General features: G+C 48.8%; 1 protein-coding gene across 1 annotated transcript in view; it reads left to right on the forward strand.

Moving 5' to 3' along the window:
* The window catches only part of LOC109288554 (hepatoma-derived growth factor-related protein 3), a 67,166-nt gene that overhangs the window by 44,585 nt on the left and 7,569 nt on the right, over positions 1–15,012 (forward strand). The window contains exons 4-5 of the mRNA XM_019504126.1: positions 1,579–1,737; positions 10,381–10,527. Of these exons, the coding sequence (XP_019359671.1) occupies positions 1,579–1,737; positions 10,381–10,527 (306 nt within the window). The remainder of the gene's footprint in view (positions 1–1,578; positions 1,738–10,380; positions 10,528–15,012) is intronic.

Genomic DNA, 15,012 nt, shown 5'->3' on the forward strand with positions numbered 1-15,012 from the left:
AATGGCGGGGAGGGGTAGAGGCTGTGGAGAGCTGAAGGTGCGGGGTTCAGGGGGAAGAAGTGGGCGGCGCAGAGGGCAAGGAGGCTACCTGCCCCATCCCCAGCCACTGCTTTCCTCGCTGTAGCAATGCGGGGGGCAAGGATTCAAGACAACCCTCCAATCCTTAGATTCTATTCCTGGAAAATTATGAACTGACAAGGTCCTTTGGGTAAATGTGATATTTTTTATTAGACCAACTAAATAGTTGGAAAAATTGTTCTTTGCAAGCTTTTGGGTACACACACCCTTGCAAAGAACAACTTTCCAACTATTCAGTTGGTTTAATAAAAGCTAGCACATTTACCCAAAGTACCTTGTTTGCCTCATCCTTAGACCAATACGGCTACAACCAACACCCTGGAAAATCATAACAAATTTGTAAATTTTTCATATATAGATTCTAATCATTGGGGATTTATCTTGTATTCAAGTAAATGTAATATCTTACAGTATTTACCTCATTACGGAGGGGTCAGGCAGTGGGGAAGGGGGAACAGCCAGGCAGAGTCAAGCCAGAGTCTGCATGTATCTGCTTATCTCCTCACCCCCAACACCCTGGTTGAGAATCACTAAATTAGACAATTACATTTATAGGAAGTTATTAAGCATTGGTTGCCCACTACTGGTTTATTTATTATCGTATTGTATTCGTTTTATGTTACTCTCTCCTCCAGCTTTACCTTCTCAAAGTACTTGGGATTTTTATATTGGTGAGACATAGCAGGTACAACAGCATAGTAGAGAGGGGCAGGGGTGGTAAGATGGTTAGATAGTTGACAGCTAGTTAGGGATAGTGACCACTGTATAAAGAGGTCTTCTTGTTGGATATCATCAGGACCAAAGGGTCAGGAAGCTGGGAAAGAGCAACCAAAAGGCTGCACAAGGCCAGGGTAGATTTTTTTTCTGTTTTAATGACAAACACAGTCCTTTGAGATAGAGAAGGACCATATATATCTATACATGGTACATGTGCAAGTCCATCACCCACAAGCTGCTGAGTGTCTACACTCCTATACTGATGATGTAAATGCTGCTAGGGAAGGGGCTGAAAAATAGGCCTGTGGACTGCAGGAAGAAAACAGTTGGAAACTCCAGTCAGTTCTGAAATGTTCCAGCAGCACGGAGGTCTTGTGTTTTGGGACCATCTTTCTGCTGACTGGGTTGTTGTCCCGTGCAGCCAGGATGTAGAAGCACGCTGAAACATCACAAATGTCACATGGAACAGAGTTCCTAGTGCTCCAGTGTACAGAATCCCACCTCCGGCACTTCTGTCACTGTGTAAACACCTCTGAGCATGCAATCTCAGCATCTGCATCGGATAACGGTTTTCAAGTGGCTACTGAGAAAATTGCCTCTTCCAGCCTTTTATCTCGATGCTTGTAAGAATAGGCTGAGTCTTTTGTGACTAAAGTGATTAAAGTACAAGCTGTCATCGATCAGAATCTCTCTGTGCTATGTGGGATGCAGCAAAAACTAATTAGTGGATTTTTTTAGTTATTCTGTGATTCTCTAATTATTTTTTTTATTATTGTTTCAAAGGCAATTCAGCAACAGAGCTCATCAGAAACTGAGGGAGAAGGAGGAAATACAGCAGATGCCAGCAGTGAGGAGGAAGGTGATCGGGTAGAAGAGGATGGAAAAGGCAAAAGAAAGAATGAAAAAGCCGGTTCAAAACGAAAAAAATCCTACACTTCAAAGGTGACCCATGAGCTCATCCACTGCTACTCATATGCATTGTAATCAAAGTGCCTTTGTCCTACAGCACCTGAAGCCTTACCCTCTGCTGGGTATATATGGGGGGAGGGTGTTCATTATGTAAAACAGACAGAGGGAACTGATCTTGCCTCTGGACACAGCATTGGTAAGACCAAGACTGGAACAGTGTATAGTCATGGTATCTACATTTCAAGAATGATGTGGGAATACAGGAGAAGGAAAGGATAACCACAAAAATTGCACAGGAATGGGAAAACAAGCCTTAACATGTCAGGCTGAAGGAGCTCAACTTCTTCAAGGTATTGAAGGTGGAGAAGTGACTTCTCCCTTTTTTGCGGTTGCTAACACATGTCTGTACCATGTGGCAGCATGTCCCAGTAAGGATGCTCCCAAGCATGTCCCTGCCCACCCACGCTTGCATGCATTCTCCAAACATGGAAGTACACCAGTGAAGCCACAATGGTGTCATCCCTAGCAGCTGTTCTCTGGTCTCAACAGTGACTGGGAGAGATGTCCCAAGAGGAGCTGTACCAGCATATTTCCAGGTCTAGCTTGTGTAAGTGGGCCAGGCATGCTTGGGTGTTGCTGCCAGAAGACCCAGCCTCTACAGTGTAAGCACACCCCTGGAACTGTGGGGGCTCTTTCCAACCTTGCTGTAAAGGCATAACGAGTCAGTGTCTGGAACCCAAAGATAAATATATTCAGCCTTGAAATGACAACAATTTTCTAGTCAAGAAGGTAATTAAACATTGGAACAGGTTCTCGGGAAAGCTGGGTGGGGGTGGTCAGCCTCACTTGGAAATCTTTAGGTGAGATTTGATATCCTTTCAAACAGCCTTCTTTAATTCACTTCTGGGAGAAGTTCCTCAGCAGGCATGTGCAGTAGGGTCTTTAAGGCCTTCAGGTCTGTAACTCTGATTTTTCCTGTTCATCCCTCCCTGGGGAGTGCAGGGCTACCTGCACTGCCCTCAGCATGCTTATCACACTGACAGCTCTGCATTAGGGCAGTGATTAAAATCAATCTCATGCTTCAAAACTTTGTGTGTTGCCTCCAGGGATCAAAAACTTTTTTCCCCAGGGTGCAATTAGCTAGATGTTTTCTGGGTACTTCTTTTTCCACCTTCCTCAGAAATCTCAAAGTTTGCCTGCTATGGGCAGGATGCTGGATGGTCTGCAGTGGGAGAAAAAAACCTCTTATTTAAGCAAATCTTGGCCTTATGCTTAAGGCCATACAGATTAACATATCTGGGAGTAGGAAGGAACTTTTCCCAGGACATATTGGCAGAGTCCTTGGTGGAACAAATGGCCCTGCCATTTGCAGGGGCCTAAGGCATGTTAGTCTTTCCTTTGCCATGGCTCACAGTTTAGTATCCTGAGGTCTGATGTGGTTTAGTCTAATTAAAAGTTTGGGGCATAACCTAGGGTCTTTGGAGGAAATGTAATAGCTGGTGACAGACAGGTGGTCAGGCGAGGTGATCAGATGGTTAGTCCCGTGGCCTGACTTTTCGCTGGTCTGTGAAATAGAGGAGAAGTGTGCTCCAGTGATCAGATCATGAGCCTGGGGCCTGGGTGAGCTGGATTTAGTTCGCTGCTCTGCCACAGACTTCCCATGTACCAAGGCTGTTTAATCACCATCAGCAAAGCGGGCAGAATAGCACCTCCATCCTTCCCCGGGTTGTGAGGAGTAGACATAAACACAGTAAATATTGTGAGGGTGTTGGGTATCAAGGTAAAGGGAGCCAAAAAAATACCTCAGAGAGTAGGTGTAGACACAAAAATAGATATCTTTGTTTGGGCCCAGTAGCACTGATGTTCCTTTAAATGGAATAGACCAGGTTTCGACTGGAGTTTAGCACAGAGGAGCCAACAGCAATGCCCATTTACACCAGCTGTGAAGCGTCCTAGTATATTTTACAGTTTCCCTGTAGTCTCATTTGAATAGGTCTTAGAAGTGGGTAGGAGTGATGGGAGCGTGGATGTTTGCACAGACCCTTATTATAATCACCTCTGAGAGTGCCAGAACAGGTGTATTTTGATGAAGGGGGCATTTTGATGATACCTTTGCTCTTCTTCCCCTTTTAAACCTGCCCTTCATATTAATTATTGGACTCACTTGAAGGCTACTGAAGTCAATGGGAAGACCCCCACCCACCCCCAAAGCATTACTGCTTGATTTATTTGTAATGTGATTGGTTTATTAATTGGACCCATATCACTAAAACTATTGCCCCATATCACTAAAAATATTGTGTTACTTGCATTTTACTTTGAGCTTGAGTTTGCTGTGATTTGTGTTAAAGGTGGGCTTGATGCAGCACCCTAGATCCCAGCCACTATGAATAAGGCCAGAGAGATTTGTTTTGAAAAATAGTGTATTTTCTGAGAAATGTCATTTCCTTTGACCTGAGCTCTTTGCAATTTTGTGGAATCATTTCAGCTGGGAAGACATTAGGGCTGGATTCCCAGTGCCATGTGTGGTGTTGCCAAGCCCCTTGTGCCCACTGGCTAAGCCCTTTGCTAAGCTTGTGGAAGACACAAGTTCAGTACCCTTCCCTGCTTCAGGGGATCTGAACTTGCATTTCTCACCTCCGAGGTGAGTCACTCGAACAACCAGGCTGAAAGGCATTCTTATGAGGTGAGGAGGGGCACTCATTTTTTCCTGTTGGACTTGTTCCAAGTTACATAAAATACTTAAATATTTATGGGGCAGAGAGTGATAATGACTTTATCGACTGGGGGTTAGGGTGTTTGCCAGGGAGGTGGGATACCAGAGTACCAGGCCCTTCCCCAGGAAATAGTTAATGAAAAGGAACAGGCAAGAGAGCTACAGGAGGAAGTAGCAAGGCTCCAAAGCATCCTCCACCATGGGGTCTTCATCAGTTCCATGCTGAAGGTAACCTGTAGGACTGTGGATGAAGGACTGCCATTGAGGTGGCGCTAGAAAAGGAAGAGGGCATGGACTCCCAGGAAGGTGAAAGCTGGAAGCTTGTGACCTTTGGCAGCAAGAAGTCATTGTCATCCCCACCTGCGGTGGTTTGCCTGGAGAAGAGATATGAAGCAATAGCAACAGAGGAGGAGGAGTGCGTTCCATTGATGGAAGAAGCCAGGCCAGGAATCCCCGAAGTGAGGAAGAGCAAGACCACTGCTACGAAGAGGAAGCGACAGGTGGTGATAGTTGGATATGCCCTTCTGTAAGAGATGGAAGGGTCCATATACCAGCCTGACCTGTTGTCCTGGGAGATCTGCTGCTTGCCTGGAGCCCAGATCTGAGATGAGACGAAAGGATTACCGAGACTCATCCAATCCTCTGACTACTACCCCATGCTGCGCCTTCCTGTGGGCACCAGTGATACTGCCTGAGCAGATCAAGAGTAACTACAGGGCTCTGGGTGCAAGGTTGAAGGGGACAGAGACAGAGGGGATGTTCCTCTCAATCCTTCTGGTCAAGCGGACAGACCCAGGCAGGAGAAGACGCATCCTGCAGATCAATTCATGACTGCATGGGTGGTGTTGCCAGCAGGGATTCAGCTTCTTCAACCATGGGATGCTGTTCCAAGAGGATTGTAGGAAGAGACAGGATCCACTTGACAAAGAGAGGGAAGAGTATCTTTGGAGACAGGCTCACTAACCTAGTGAGGAGGGCTTTAAACTAGCTTTGCCAGGGGATGGAGACCAAAGGCCTGAGGTAAGTGGGGAAGCGGGACACCTGGAGGAAGCAAAAGGGGGAGGGAGCAACAGGGGAGGTCTCATTCTTACTGAGAAGGGCAATCGGCTAGTTACCTCAGGTGCCTATTCACCATTGCACAGACCCTGGGAAACCATCAGGAAAAACTGGAAGTCCTTGCACAGTCATGAAGCTATGACATGATTGGAATAACAGAGACTTGGTGGGAGCTCGCATGATAGGAGCACTGTCATGGATGGGTTCAAACTGTTCAGGAAGGACAGGCAGGGGAGAAGAGGAGGGAGGAGTTACGCTTTACATAAAAGAACTGGATGATTGCTCAGAGCTGTGGTATGAAACTGGAAATAGGCTTGTTGAAAGTCTGCTTGTTAGGGTCAGAGGGGAGAGCAACAAGGGTGATGTTGTGGTAGGCATCTGCTACGGACCACCAGACCAGGAGGATGAGGTAGATGAGGCTTTCTTCAGACAACTAGTGGAAGTTTCGAGATCACAGGTCCTAGTTCTCATGGGGGACTTCAGTCACCCTGACATTGGCTGGGAGGACAATACAGCAGTGCACAGGAAGTCCAGGAAGTTTGTGGAGAGTGTTGGAGACAACTTCCTGGCGCAAGCGTTGAAAAGACCAACTAGGAGCCATGCTCTTCTTGACCTGCTACTCACAAACAGGGAAGAATTGGTCAGATGTAGAAGTGGATGGCAACTTGGGCAGCAGTGACCACAAGATGGTCGAGTTTAGGATCTTGACAAGAGGAAGACAGGAGAGCAGCAGACTAAGGACCCTGGACTTCAGAAAAGCAGACTTTGACTCCCTCAGGGAGCTGATGGGCAGGATCCCCTGGGATGCCAGTCTGAGGGGGAGAGGAGTCCAGCAGAGCCGGTGGTATTTTAAAAAACCTTACTGAGGGCGCAGGAGCAAACCATCCTGATATGTAAGAAGAATAGCAAATATGACAGGCGACCGGCTTGACTTAGCAGAGAACTCTTTGATGAGCTTAAACACAAAAAGGAAGCTGACAAGTGGAAGCTCGGACAGATGACTAGGGAGGAGTATGAAAATAAGTTTAGGTTAAATATTAGGAAGAATTTGCTCACTAGGAGGGTAGTAAAACACTGGGATGGGTTACCCAGAGAGGTGGTGGAATCTCCTTCTTCGAAGGTTTTTAAGACCTGGGTAGACAAGGCCTTGGCTGGGACAATCTAGTCGGGGCTGGTCCTGCTTTGAGCAGGAGGTTGGCCTAGATGGCCCTAATTTTCCAACCCTAATTTTCTATGTTTCTATAATATTGCTCCAGCATGCAGGGATGAAATTGGGGGGCATTTATAGATGTGTTCTGGGAGGTGGGAAGGAGAGTGCTTTAATTAGCGCAGCTCCAAGAGCCGCACTAATTAAAGGTCCTGGAGCGTAATGTATATCAGTGTCCCCATGCTGAAAAATGGCAGCAGGGCACTTTGAACTAAAGCTCGTCAAACAAGTCTTAGCTTAAAGCGCCTCACCACCATTTTTCAGCACAGGGATGCTGATACATGTGACACTGGAGTTGGCTCCAACACATTGTAATTACAGTGTTTCGGAGCAGCCTCCCTGAAAGTGTACAGGAGCCCAGGAAAGCCAAAGTACAGTTGGCATTGCAGCTAGCAAGGGACATGAAGGCTGACAAGGGTTTCTACAAGTATGTTTGCAACAAGAGGGAAGGTCAGGGAAAGTGTGGGTCCCTTTAGTGAATGAGAGGCAACCTAGTAACAGATGAGGAGGAAAAGGCTGAAGTACTCAATGCCTTTTTATCTCAGTCTTCACAGGCAAGGTCAGCTCCCAGACTACTGCACTAGGCAGCACAGTTTGAGGAGGAAGTGAGCAGCCACCAGTGGTGAAAGAATAGGTATGGGACTATTTAGAAAAGCCAGTTGTGTACAAGCCCATGGGGTCAGATGCAGTGCATCCAAGGGTGCTGAGGGAGTTGGCTGCTGTGATTGCAGAGTTGCTGGCCATTATCTTTGAAAACTCGTGGGAATGGGGGGAGGTCCTGGATGACTGGAAAAGAATAAATATACTGCCCATCTTTAACAAAGGGAAAAAGGAAGACCCAGGGAACTACAGACAAGTCAGCCTCACTTCAGTCCTCAGAAAAATCATGGAACAAGTCCTGAAGGAATTCATTTCTAAGCACTTGGAGGGAAAGAAAGTGATCAGGAACAGTCAGCATGGATTCACCAAGGGCAAGTCATGCCTGACCAACCTGATACCCTTCTATGAAGAGATGACTGGCTCTGTGGATGTGGGGAAAGCACTGGATGTGATATACCTTGACTTTAGCAAGGCTTTTGATATGATCTCCCACACCATTCTTGCAAGCGAGCTGAAGAAGTATGGGTTTCATAGTTCCGTAATTGATAAGGGCTGAAAAGGACCTTACAGATCATTGGGTCCAGCCCCCCTTCACTTGGGCAGGAAAGACTGGATGAATGAACTATAAGGTGGGTAGAAAGCTGGCTGGATAGTTGGGCTTAATGGGTAGTAATCAATGACTCAAGGTCTAGTTGGCAGCCAGTATCACATAGTGTGCCCCAGGGGTCCGTCCTGGGGCTGATTTTGTTCAATACCTTCATTAATCATAGGGAAGATGGGGTGGAGTGCATCCTTAGCAAGTTCACAGATGACACCAAGCTGGAGGAAGTAGTAGATATGCTGGAGGGTAGGGCTAGGATTCAGAGTGACCTAGACAAATTGGAGGATTGGGCCAAAAGGAATTTCATGATGTTCAACAAGGAGAAGTGCAAAGTCCTGCCCTTAGGACGGAAGAATCCCAGGCACCAGTACAGGTTTGCAACCAAGTGGCTACGCCACAGCTTTGGAAAAGGACCTGGGGGTTACAGTGGACAATAAGCTGGATATGAGTCAATAGTGCCCTTGTTGCCAAGAAGGCTAATGGCATACTGGGCTGCATTTGTAGATGTGTTGCCAGCAGATCAAGGGAAGTAATTATGCCCTTCTATATTACACTAGTGAGGCCAGATCTGGAGTACTGGGTTCAGTTTTGGCATCCCCACTATAGAAAGGACATGGACAAGTTGGAAAGAGTCCAGTGGAGGGAAACAAAAATGGTGAGGGGACTGGGGCACATGATTTATGTGGAGAGGCTGAGGGAGCTGGACATATTTACCCTGCAGAAGAGAAGACTGAAGTGGGATTTGATAGCAGATTTTAACTACCTGAAGGGTGGTTTCCAAGAGTATAGAGCTAGACTGTTTTCAGTAATGGTAGCAAGGGAAGTTTAGGTTGAATATTAGGACAAACTTTCTCACTAGGACAGTGGTGAAGCACTGGAACAGGTTACCTAGAGGGGTGCTGGAATCTCCATCCTTGGAGGTTTTTAAGGCTCGACTTGACGAAGCTCTGACTGGAACGGTCTAGTTGGGGCTGGTCCTGCTTTGAGCAGAGGTTCGGACTAGAGACCTCCTGAGGCCTTCCAACCCTCATTTTCTATAATTCTATATGGTACAACATGAAACAGTATCAGCAACACAGGCTGAGAGCATCACAGCCCAGAATACCCCAGATCATGGTGGCTGGGGTATTCACCTGGGAAGTGGAAACTGCAGGCTCAGATCACCTCTGGTAGAGGAGAGGATTGAGCCCTGGTCTCTCAGGTGCCTATACGCAAGCCAAGAGGCTGCTCCAACACGCTGCAATTACAGCACATCGGAGCAGACTCGCTTAATCAAGTCTGGTGGAAAGTGGTAATTACCGCACTCCAGCCTGCCCCCATGTCTCATGTATCTGCGTCCTCATGCTTCAAAATGGCGGTGGGGGTGCTTTAACTAAAGCTCATTCTACAAGCTTTAGTTAAAGCGTCCCTGTCGCCATTTTGAGGCTCTGGGCACTTTCATTAGAGCGCTACTGGGAGCCACTCAAATTAAACCACCCTCCCCACTCCCGGAGCACATGTAAAAACTCCCTCATAGTCTGGATGAGAGCTTTGAGGCTGTTGGATACACAGTGGGGTATGAAGAGAAGCACTGGGACCACCTCCTCCAGTGGTGTCTAAGCCTAGGCCTTTGTTTCCATTGCTGTGGTTACATAAAAAATGCTTGGAATGAGGGAGAAGGGGAGGATCGATCTGTGAGGAGGGAACAGCACATTTTGTGCTACCTGAAGTGCTTTTTTTTATTTTCAGTTTTTCATTGTGGTAAGAAAAAATGGCAACATTGGTCCAAATATGTGGGGTTTTCTCAGTCCAGCCACCAAACTAAACCGTCTGTTGATTCAAAGAGCCCGGCTCATGAACTCATAGATTACAAAAACACGTACAAAGACCTTTCCCCCTAGTTTGTTTCACATTATACGTTCACTGTCCTTTCTGTTAAAAGACTCTGAACAAACAGGGGATTAATAGAATAGTGGCTTAAAGCCACGGTTTATCCCTTTGTGCTGCAAAATTTCATAACGTAAAGACAGCGAGAAAGTTGTATTGGTTCCACATGACTTTAATTCTAATATATAAAAGCTGGCAGCACTAGAAGAGTATGGGAAAGGAGCTCTGCTAATGTTGTTCTGGCTTTGCATCTCTGTATTTAATCACAACTTTTGTCAAGCTGGCACCATCTGCTTCATTACCTACCAAAACCAACAGGTGACCAAGTGTTAATATTCATCCCCTCTTACTGCACCTACCAGCTGATTGACCATGTTGGCATCCCATGTCAGGCACAGATTTCTCCTCTTGTTCCGCTGGCTGCTGTAAGTCTGAGGGCTGGAAGTGAAATACCTCTTTCATCACCCCCTGGGCTCTCCCTACAAATGGCCTCAGATGGAGTTGCTTAGTAGATGAGGGAACCTAGATATGCAACCACCCACTGTAAAAAATTATAATAAATAAATAAGGATTTTTCTTAATTTTGAAGCTCGGTTTTTATTGTTTAACTCTGCTCTTGGTCTGTTTTAGAAATCCTCCAAGCAGTCACGGAAATCTCCCGGAGATGAAGATGATAAGGACTGCAAAGAGGAAGAAAATAAGAGCAGCTCTGATGCTGGAGACGCAGGCAATGACACAAGAAACACTTCTTCAGATTTGCAGAAAACCAGTGAAGGGGTAATCTTCCCTTAATGCCATTCATCTCCCATGCTGTTTGTTACCACAGCGCCTCAGAATAGCAAGGGAAAGTCACCATGTGCAGAGGCCTACAAGCATCCTCTCAGTCCTAATTAAACCTCACAACAGGGTGCAAATAGCACCAAGGCCAGATGTGGGGCCCTGCACAGGTGTGAGCTTCGCTCTGTGCAAATGAACAATTGCATACGTTAAAGCTATGACCACTCCTCTCACTCCAGGTTTACTGTCCCTGGAGTCAATGGCATTGTACTCATGCTCCAACAAAGAGGAGGGTAGAATTGGGCCTTATGTATACTGTGCTGTGGGTTCCTAAACTGGGGGTCTGCTTAACCTTTCATGCTCATTTTATACCTGCCCAATTCCATGGCTTTTCTGGAGTTCATTCAGATCTTTACAAGTATCATTGGCAGGATCCGTGTGTGCAGGTTTCTAAGTGGCCTTGTCTTGGGTTACCCTGTGCTGAAATGGGGGGGTATCTTGGGATTATGCACATCTGATACAAACCTAAACTCCATCTTCCTCTCAGAATTGTTCCACATGCATTCAAGTCCACTGCACTCCTGGCATCGCTACTAGGAGCTTATTGGGCAGTGAATTTCTGTGTCTTAAGGGAAAGAGTTTCATACATCATTCCAGTCTATCCAAATGGGTGAACACCAGCCACCTCAAAAAAAAGAAAGCTTTCCTGTTCTCTCTTGTCCTTCTCTGTTCCCTCGGCCTGCGTAGCAGGCTTGCTGTGGCCGAATAAGACCTGGCTAGACACTGAGCCCTGATGCAGAAAAAAGTCAGGAGGTGAAGCCACGTGTAGAGTTTACTGCTCAGGTAGTGAAACTGGATGAATCTGTGCAGTTCAGGAATGGGAACGTGTTCTCTAGGGAGTGGTCAAAATGCTCAATGCCCAATTCAAATGAACCACTACTTAAAAACACCATGGTGATATGTCTCCCATAAGGATGAAATCCACACACCTCTTCCTACTGGCTGAAGCATGAGGTAGCTACAGCTGCATAGAGGTTATGAGAGTGGGATGTAATCCACCACCCCAGAGTGTGGGCAAGAGGGTTGCCAGGCCAAGAATTTTTTTTTACTAGCAATCCGCAGGCTTTTTGCTGCCAATTCAACTTTTTATTGACATATGTTTTATATAATGTAAATGTAACCCATCTGCCAGGCCCTGGATGACATTGACAAGGGCAAAGTTCAAATTCAGGGTTTTAACACCAAACATTAAAAAAGAAGCATGGTTGTCTGTAAAAAGAAAAAAATGTTCTTGAGTTGGGAGTCCTGTTAGACTGTATCAATGGTTTTACCCTGTGCTTCCCTACTCACATCTATGCTTTGAAGCCCTGACTGCAATCCACCAGTCCTGCTCCCCCTGTCCCAGCATTGACCCCCAGTCATGCTGCCTTTCCTTCTCCTGGCTTGCAGCTTTGCCCAGACCCCACCCCTGTACCTTCAAGATGAGCAACTGTTAAGATGGAGAGAGAGCCAGAGGGACACAGCACCAACACATGTAGGCATCTATGCAGAGGCCAGCAAAATACAGCCTGTGGGCCGCATCCAGTCCGCTAGGCGATTTTCTTCTGGCCTGCGGGCAGGTGCCCACTGTCACAAGGTCACGTAGGTGCCTTGTGCCTAGAAGAGGGTTAAGAACAGCTGCCAATCACCAGGGCAGCTCAGCTGCCGCTTGCTGGGGCAACCATGTTGGTCAGGTGACCAGAAGGGGGCAGGGCCGGGCCCTTATAAACAGCCCAGGCCGGAGCCTGGCTGGTAGTTCCCTTCTGGCAGCCTAAGGTGAAGGAGGTCTGCAAGAGTGGGCTGGGCTGGGCTGGGCATTAAGCATGTGGATGCTGGGTGGAGAGAACCCTGGCAGGGATATGAAGGTTAGCCAGGTTGGTGGGGAACCTAAGTTGTAGCCGAGGGGCTTTGTGTTTTGTGTTATAGCCGGATGGCTTATGGCTTGTGTTAGTTGTGTAAATATACTGGAGGACCAGGTGAGGCTGTAGGGGTGTGAGGAGGCCTCATGGGAGCTCCCCGGTAGTCTGGGGGTTCCTGGGTGCCCTGTTTGGGCACAGAGCAGTGCCAGGGAGGCATGGCTGTTTGGCACCGGTGTGGTGCGGTGTGTGGGAGTTGAGACCCCAGCCCGAGGGCAGTATTCGGCCCAGTTGGGTGAAGGACCCCAAGAAGGGTCAGGGGGCCAGGCACAGCTGCGTGCCACCTGAGCCCCGAGCGCGGTTTAGCGCGGGGCAGAGCCCCAGAGGGGGCAAGAGCAGCGCAGGGCAGAGCCCTGAGCATGGAAATCGCGTGTATAGGCCCCAGCGAGGGCGAAGAGCGCGGCAAGTGCGAGATAGGCCCAAGTGCGGGTGAGAAGTAGTCTGAGTCGGGTGAAAGACCCCAAGAGGGGGCCAGGCATGGGTACTGGCCACCTGAGCCCTGGCACGAGAAGTGCGGGATGAGCCCCAGAGAAGGGCAAGGGCGCAAGAGGCGCAGATTGGGACAGGCCCCAGCAAGGGTGAGTGCAAGAAGCGCGATTAGCAGCCTGGAGAAGGGCGGGCTTACTGAGGGAGCCCCAGAGAAAGGCGAGCTTATTGAGAAGCCCAGAAGGGCAAGCATACTGAGGAGGCTCCTGAAGGAGTCAGCCTATGGTGCCGGCCCAAGAGGGCTAGCGAACACAGGGGCGCCAGAGCGAGGGGCGTTGGTTGTGTGACAAGCCCAAGGATGCCCGAGGAAGGGCGTTGGTTGCATGACAAGCCCAGGGTGCCCGGCAAGGCACAACTGACCAAACAATGTCTGGAACAGCTGCGAGGCTTGGGGCGTGCTAAAGGGGAGGTAGGAGGCACGCATAGCCCATAAGGCTGGGGTGTAACAGGTCACCTGTAGAGAGTAGGGGCCCAGACAAGTATAACACCCAGTGCTAGGAGATCAAAGGCAGCCTCCCATGTTAAATTATATATGACCAAGACGTGGCGGGCGAGAATCAGAGGGTGCTGGATCTCCTAATTTGGCACGGCAGGGGGCGCTAGCGGGATCACGGCCGCTCCTAGGGCCCACTCCGTGACACCCACCAATTAACTGTATCCAGCCAGCCTGTAGATGCCCCTGCCGTGCTCTGTATGGGGCTGAGCCCCACCCATTCCCATCAGGGCAGCATGCTGTGCTCCCACCCTCACCCATGGGAGGGTCCTGGCCCTGGCCAGCATGTACAGCTTCTGGGCAGGGCTGATGCTGCCACTTCTGCAGCCACCCAGGGAGCTGCTTGGATGCCCCAGCCTCCAGCAGCTCCTCCTCCTGTCCCTGCTGCAGCATTCTGGACAGCAGGTAGGTAAGCAGTGTTAGGTGTTGGGGAGCATGGGGCCAGAGCTGGTGGGAGCACAGAGCCCAGGGCCAGGGCCAGTGGGAGCACAGGGCTCCCCACAGCTCACATACAGCTCCCAGGTCTCAGCTGAGAGCCACTTGCAATGGAGCCAGTGGCCTGGCCCCACTTCCTGTTGCCACATGCAGGTTCCAGGACTCAGCTGGGAGCCCCATGTGATGGATCCTTGCCAGCTCGGCCTCATTCCCTGCTGCTCTGGCCGGGTCCTGGGATATACACATGGCAGCAGGGAGCAGGGTCAGGTCAAAGGTTCTATCAGGCAGGTCTCCTCCTGGTGGCGTGCAGCATCAGCTGAGTCCTGGGATCTGCATGTGAGCTGTGGGGAGTCCTGTGTGATGGAGCCAGCAGCCTGGCCCCGCTCCCTGCCACCACGTGCAGATCCTGGGACTCATTCAGTGCCATGCACTGCCGAGGGACTCCACCTGCCATGGACCATGAGTTCCCTGAGGGCCTGCTGCTGCTACTGGCAGCAAGGACTGCACCATGTGAGGGGAGGGGGTGGGGTGGGGAGGGGCCCACACGCACACACCCCACAGCCCACCACACCCACGCAAACACCGGCACACCTCATGCATACCCACACCCTCCACACACCCCCACAAACCACACACCCACATCCAATCCCTTCCCCACACCTCCCACACTCTCCACACCACCACCCCCCAACCCCACACACGCCCATTCACAAAATACAAAAGGAAAACTTAATTTTTGAGCTATTATGCAGTCACCTCTATAGGCATGATGCAAACACACAAATCAGGACAAAAATATTTTTGAAATTAAAATTAAAATACATTATAGTAGATGTTTGGGGTTTTTTTTGTTTTTTTTTTTTTAGTATATAGTTGGATTTTTTTCTGGTTCCAAGATGGCAAACCCATCCATGCCCAAAAGGACTCCCAAAAAGAGTACTTTCTGGGGCAAAGGGAGGGATTTCTGGTGGTAAAGGTCAGGGGTTAGGGACAGGTTTTCTGGTCCCATGATGTTGACCAGGGGGTGGGGCACCTGTCAAGGGGCAGGGCTATCCTTGCAGCCCTCAATGGCTCACCAAAACTTGTTAAGCAGCCCTCCACCTGAAATAATTTCCC

The sequence above is a fragment of the Gavialis gangeticus genome, unplaced genomic scaffold (assembly GCF_001723915.1).
Source record: "Gavialis gangeticus isolate Ggan-Ray unplaced genomic scaffold, GavGan_comp1, whole genome shotgun sequence".
NCBI classification, from domain to species: Eukaryota; Metazoa; Chordata; order Crocodylia; family Gavialidae; genus Gavialis; species Gavialis gangeticus.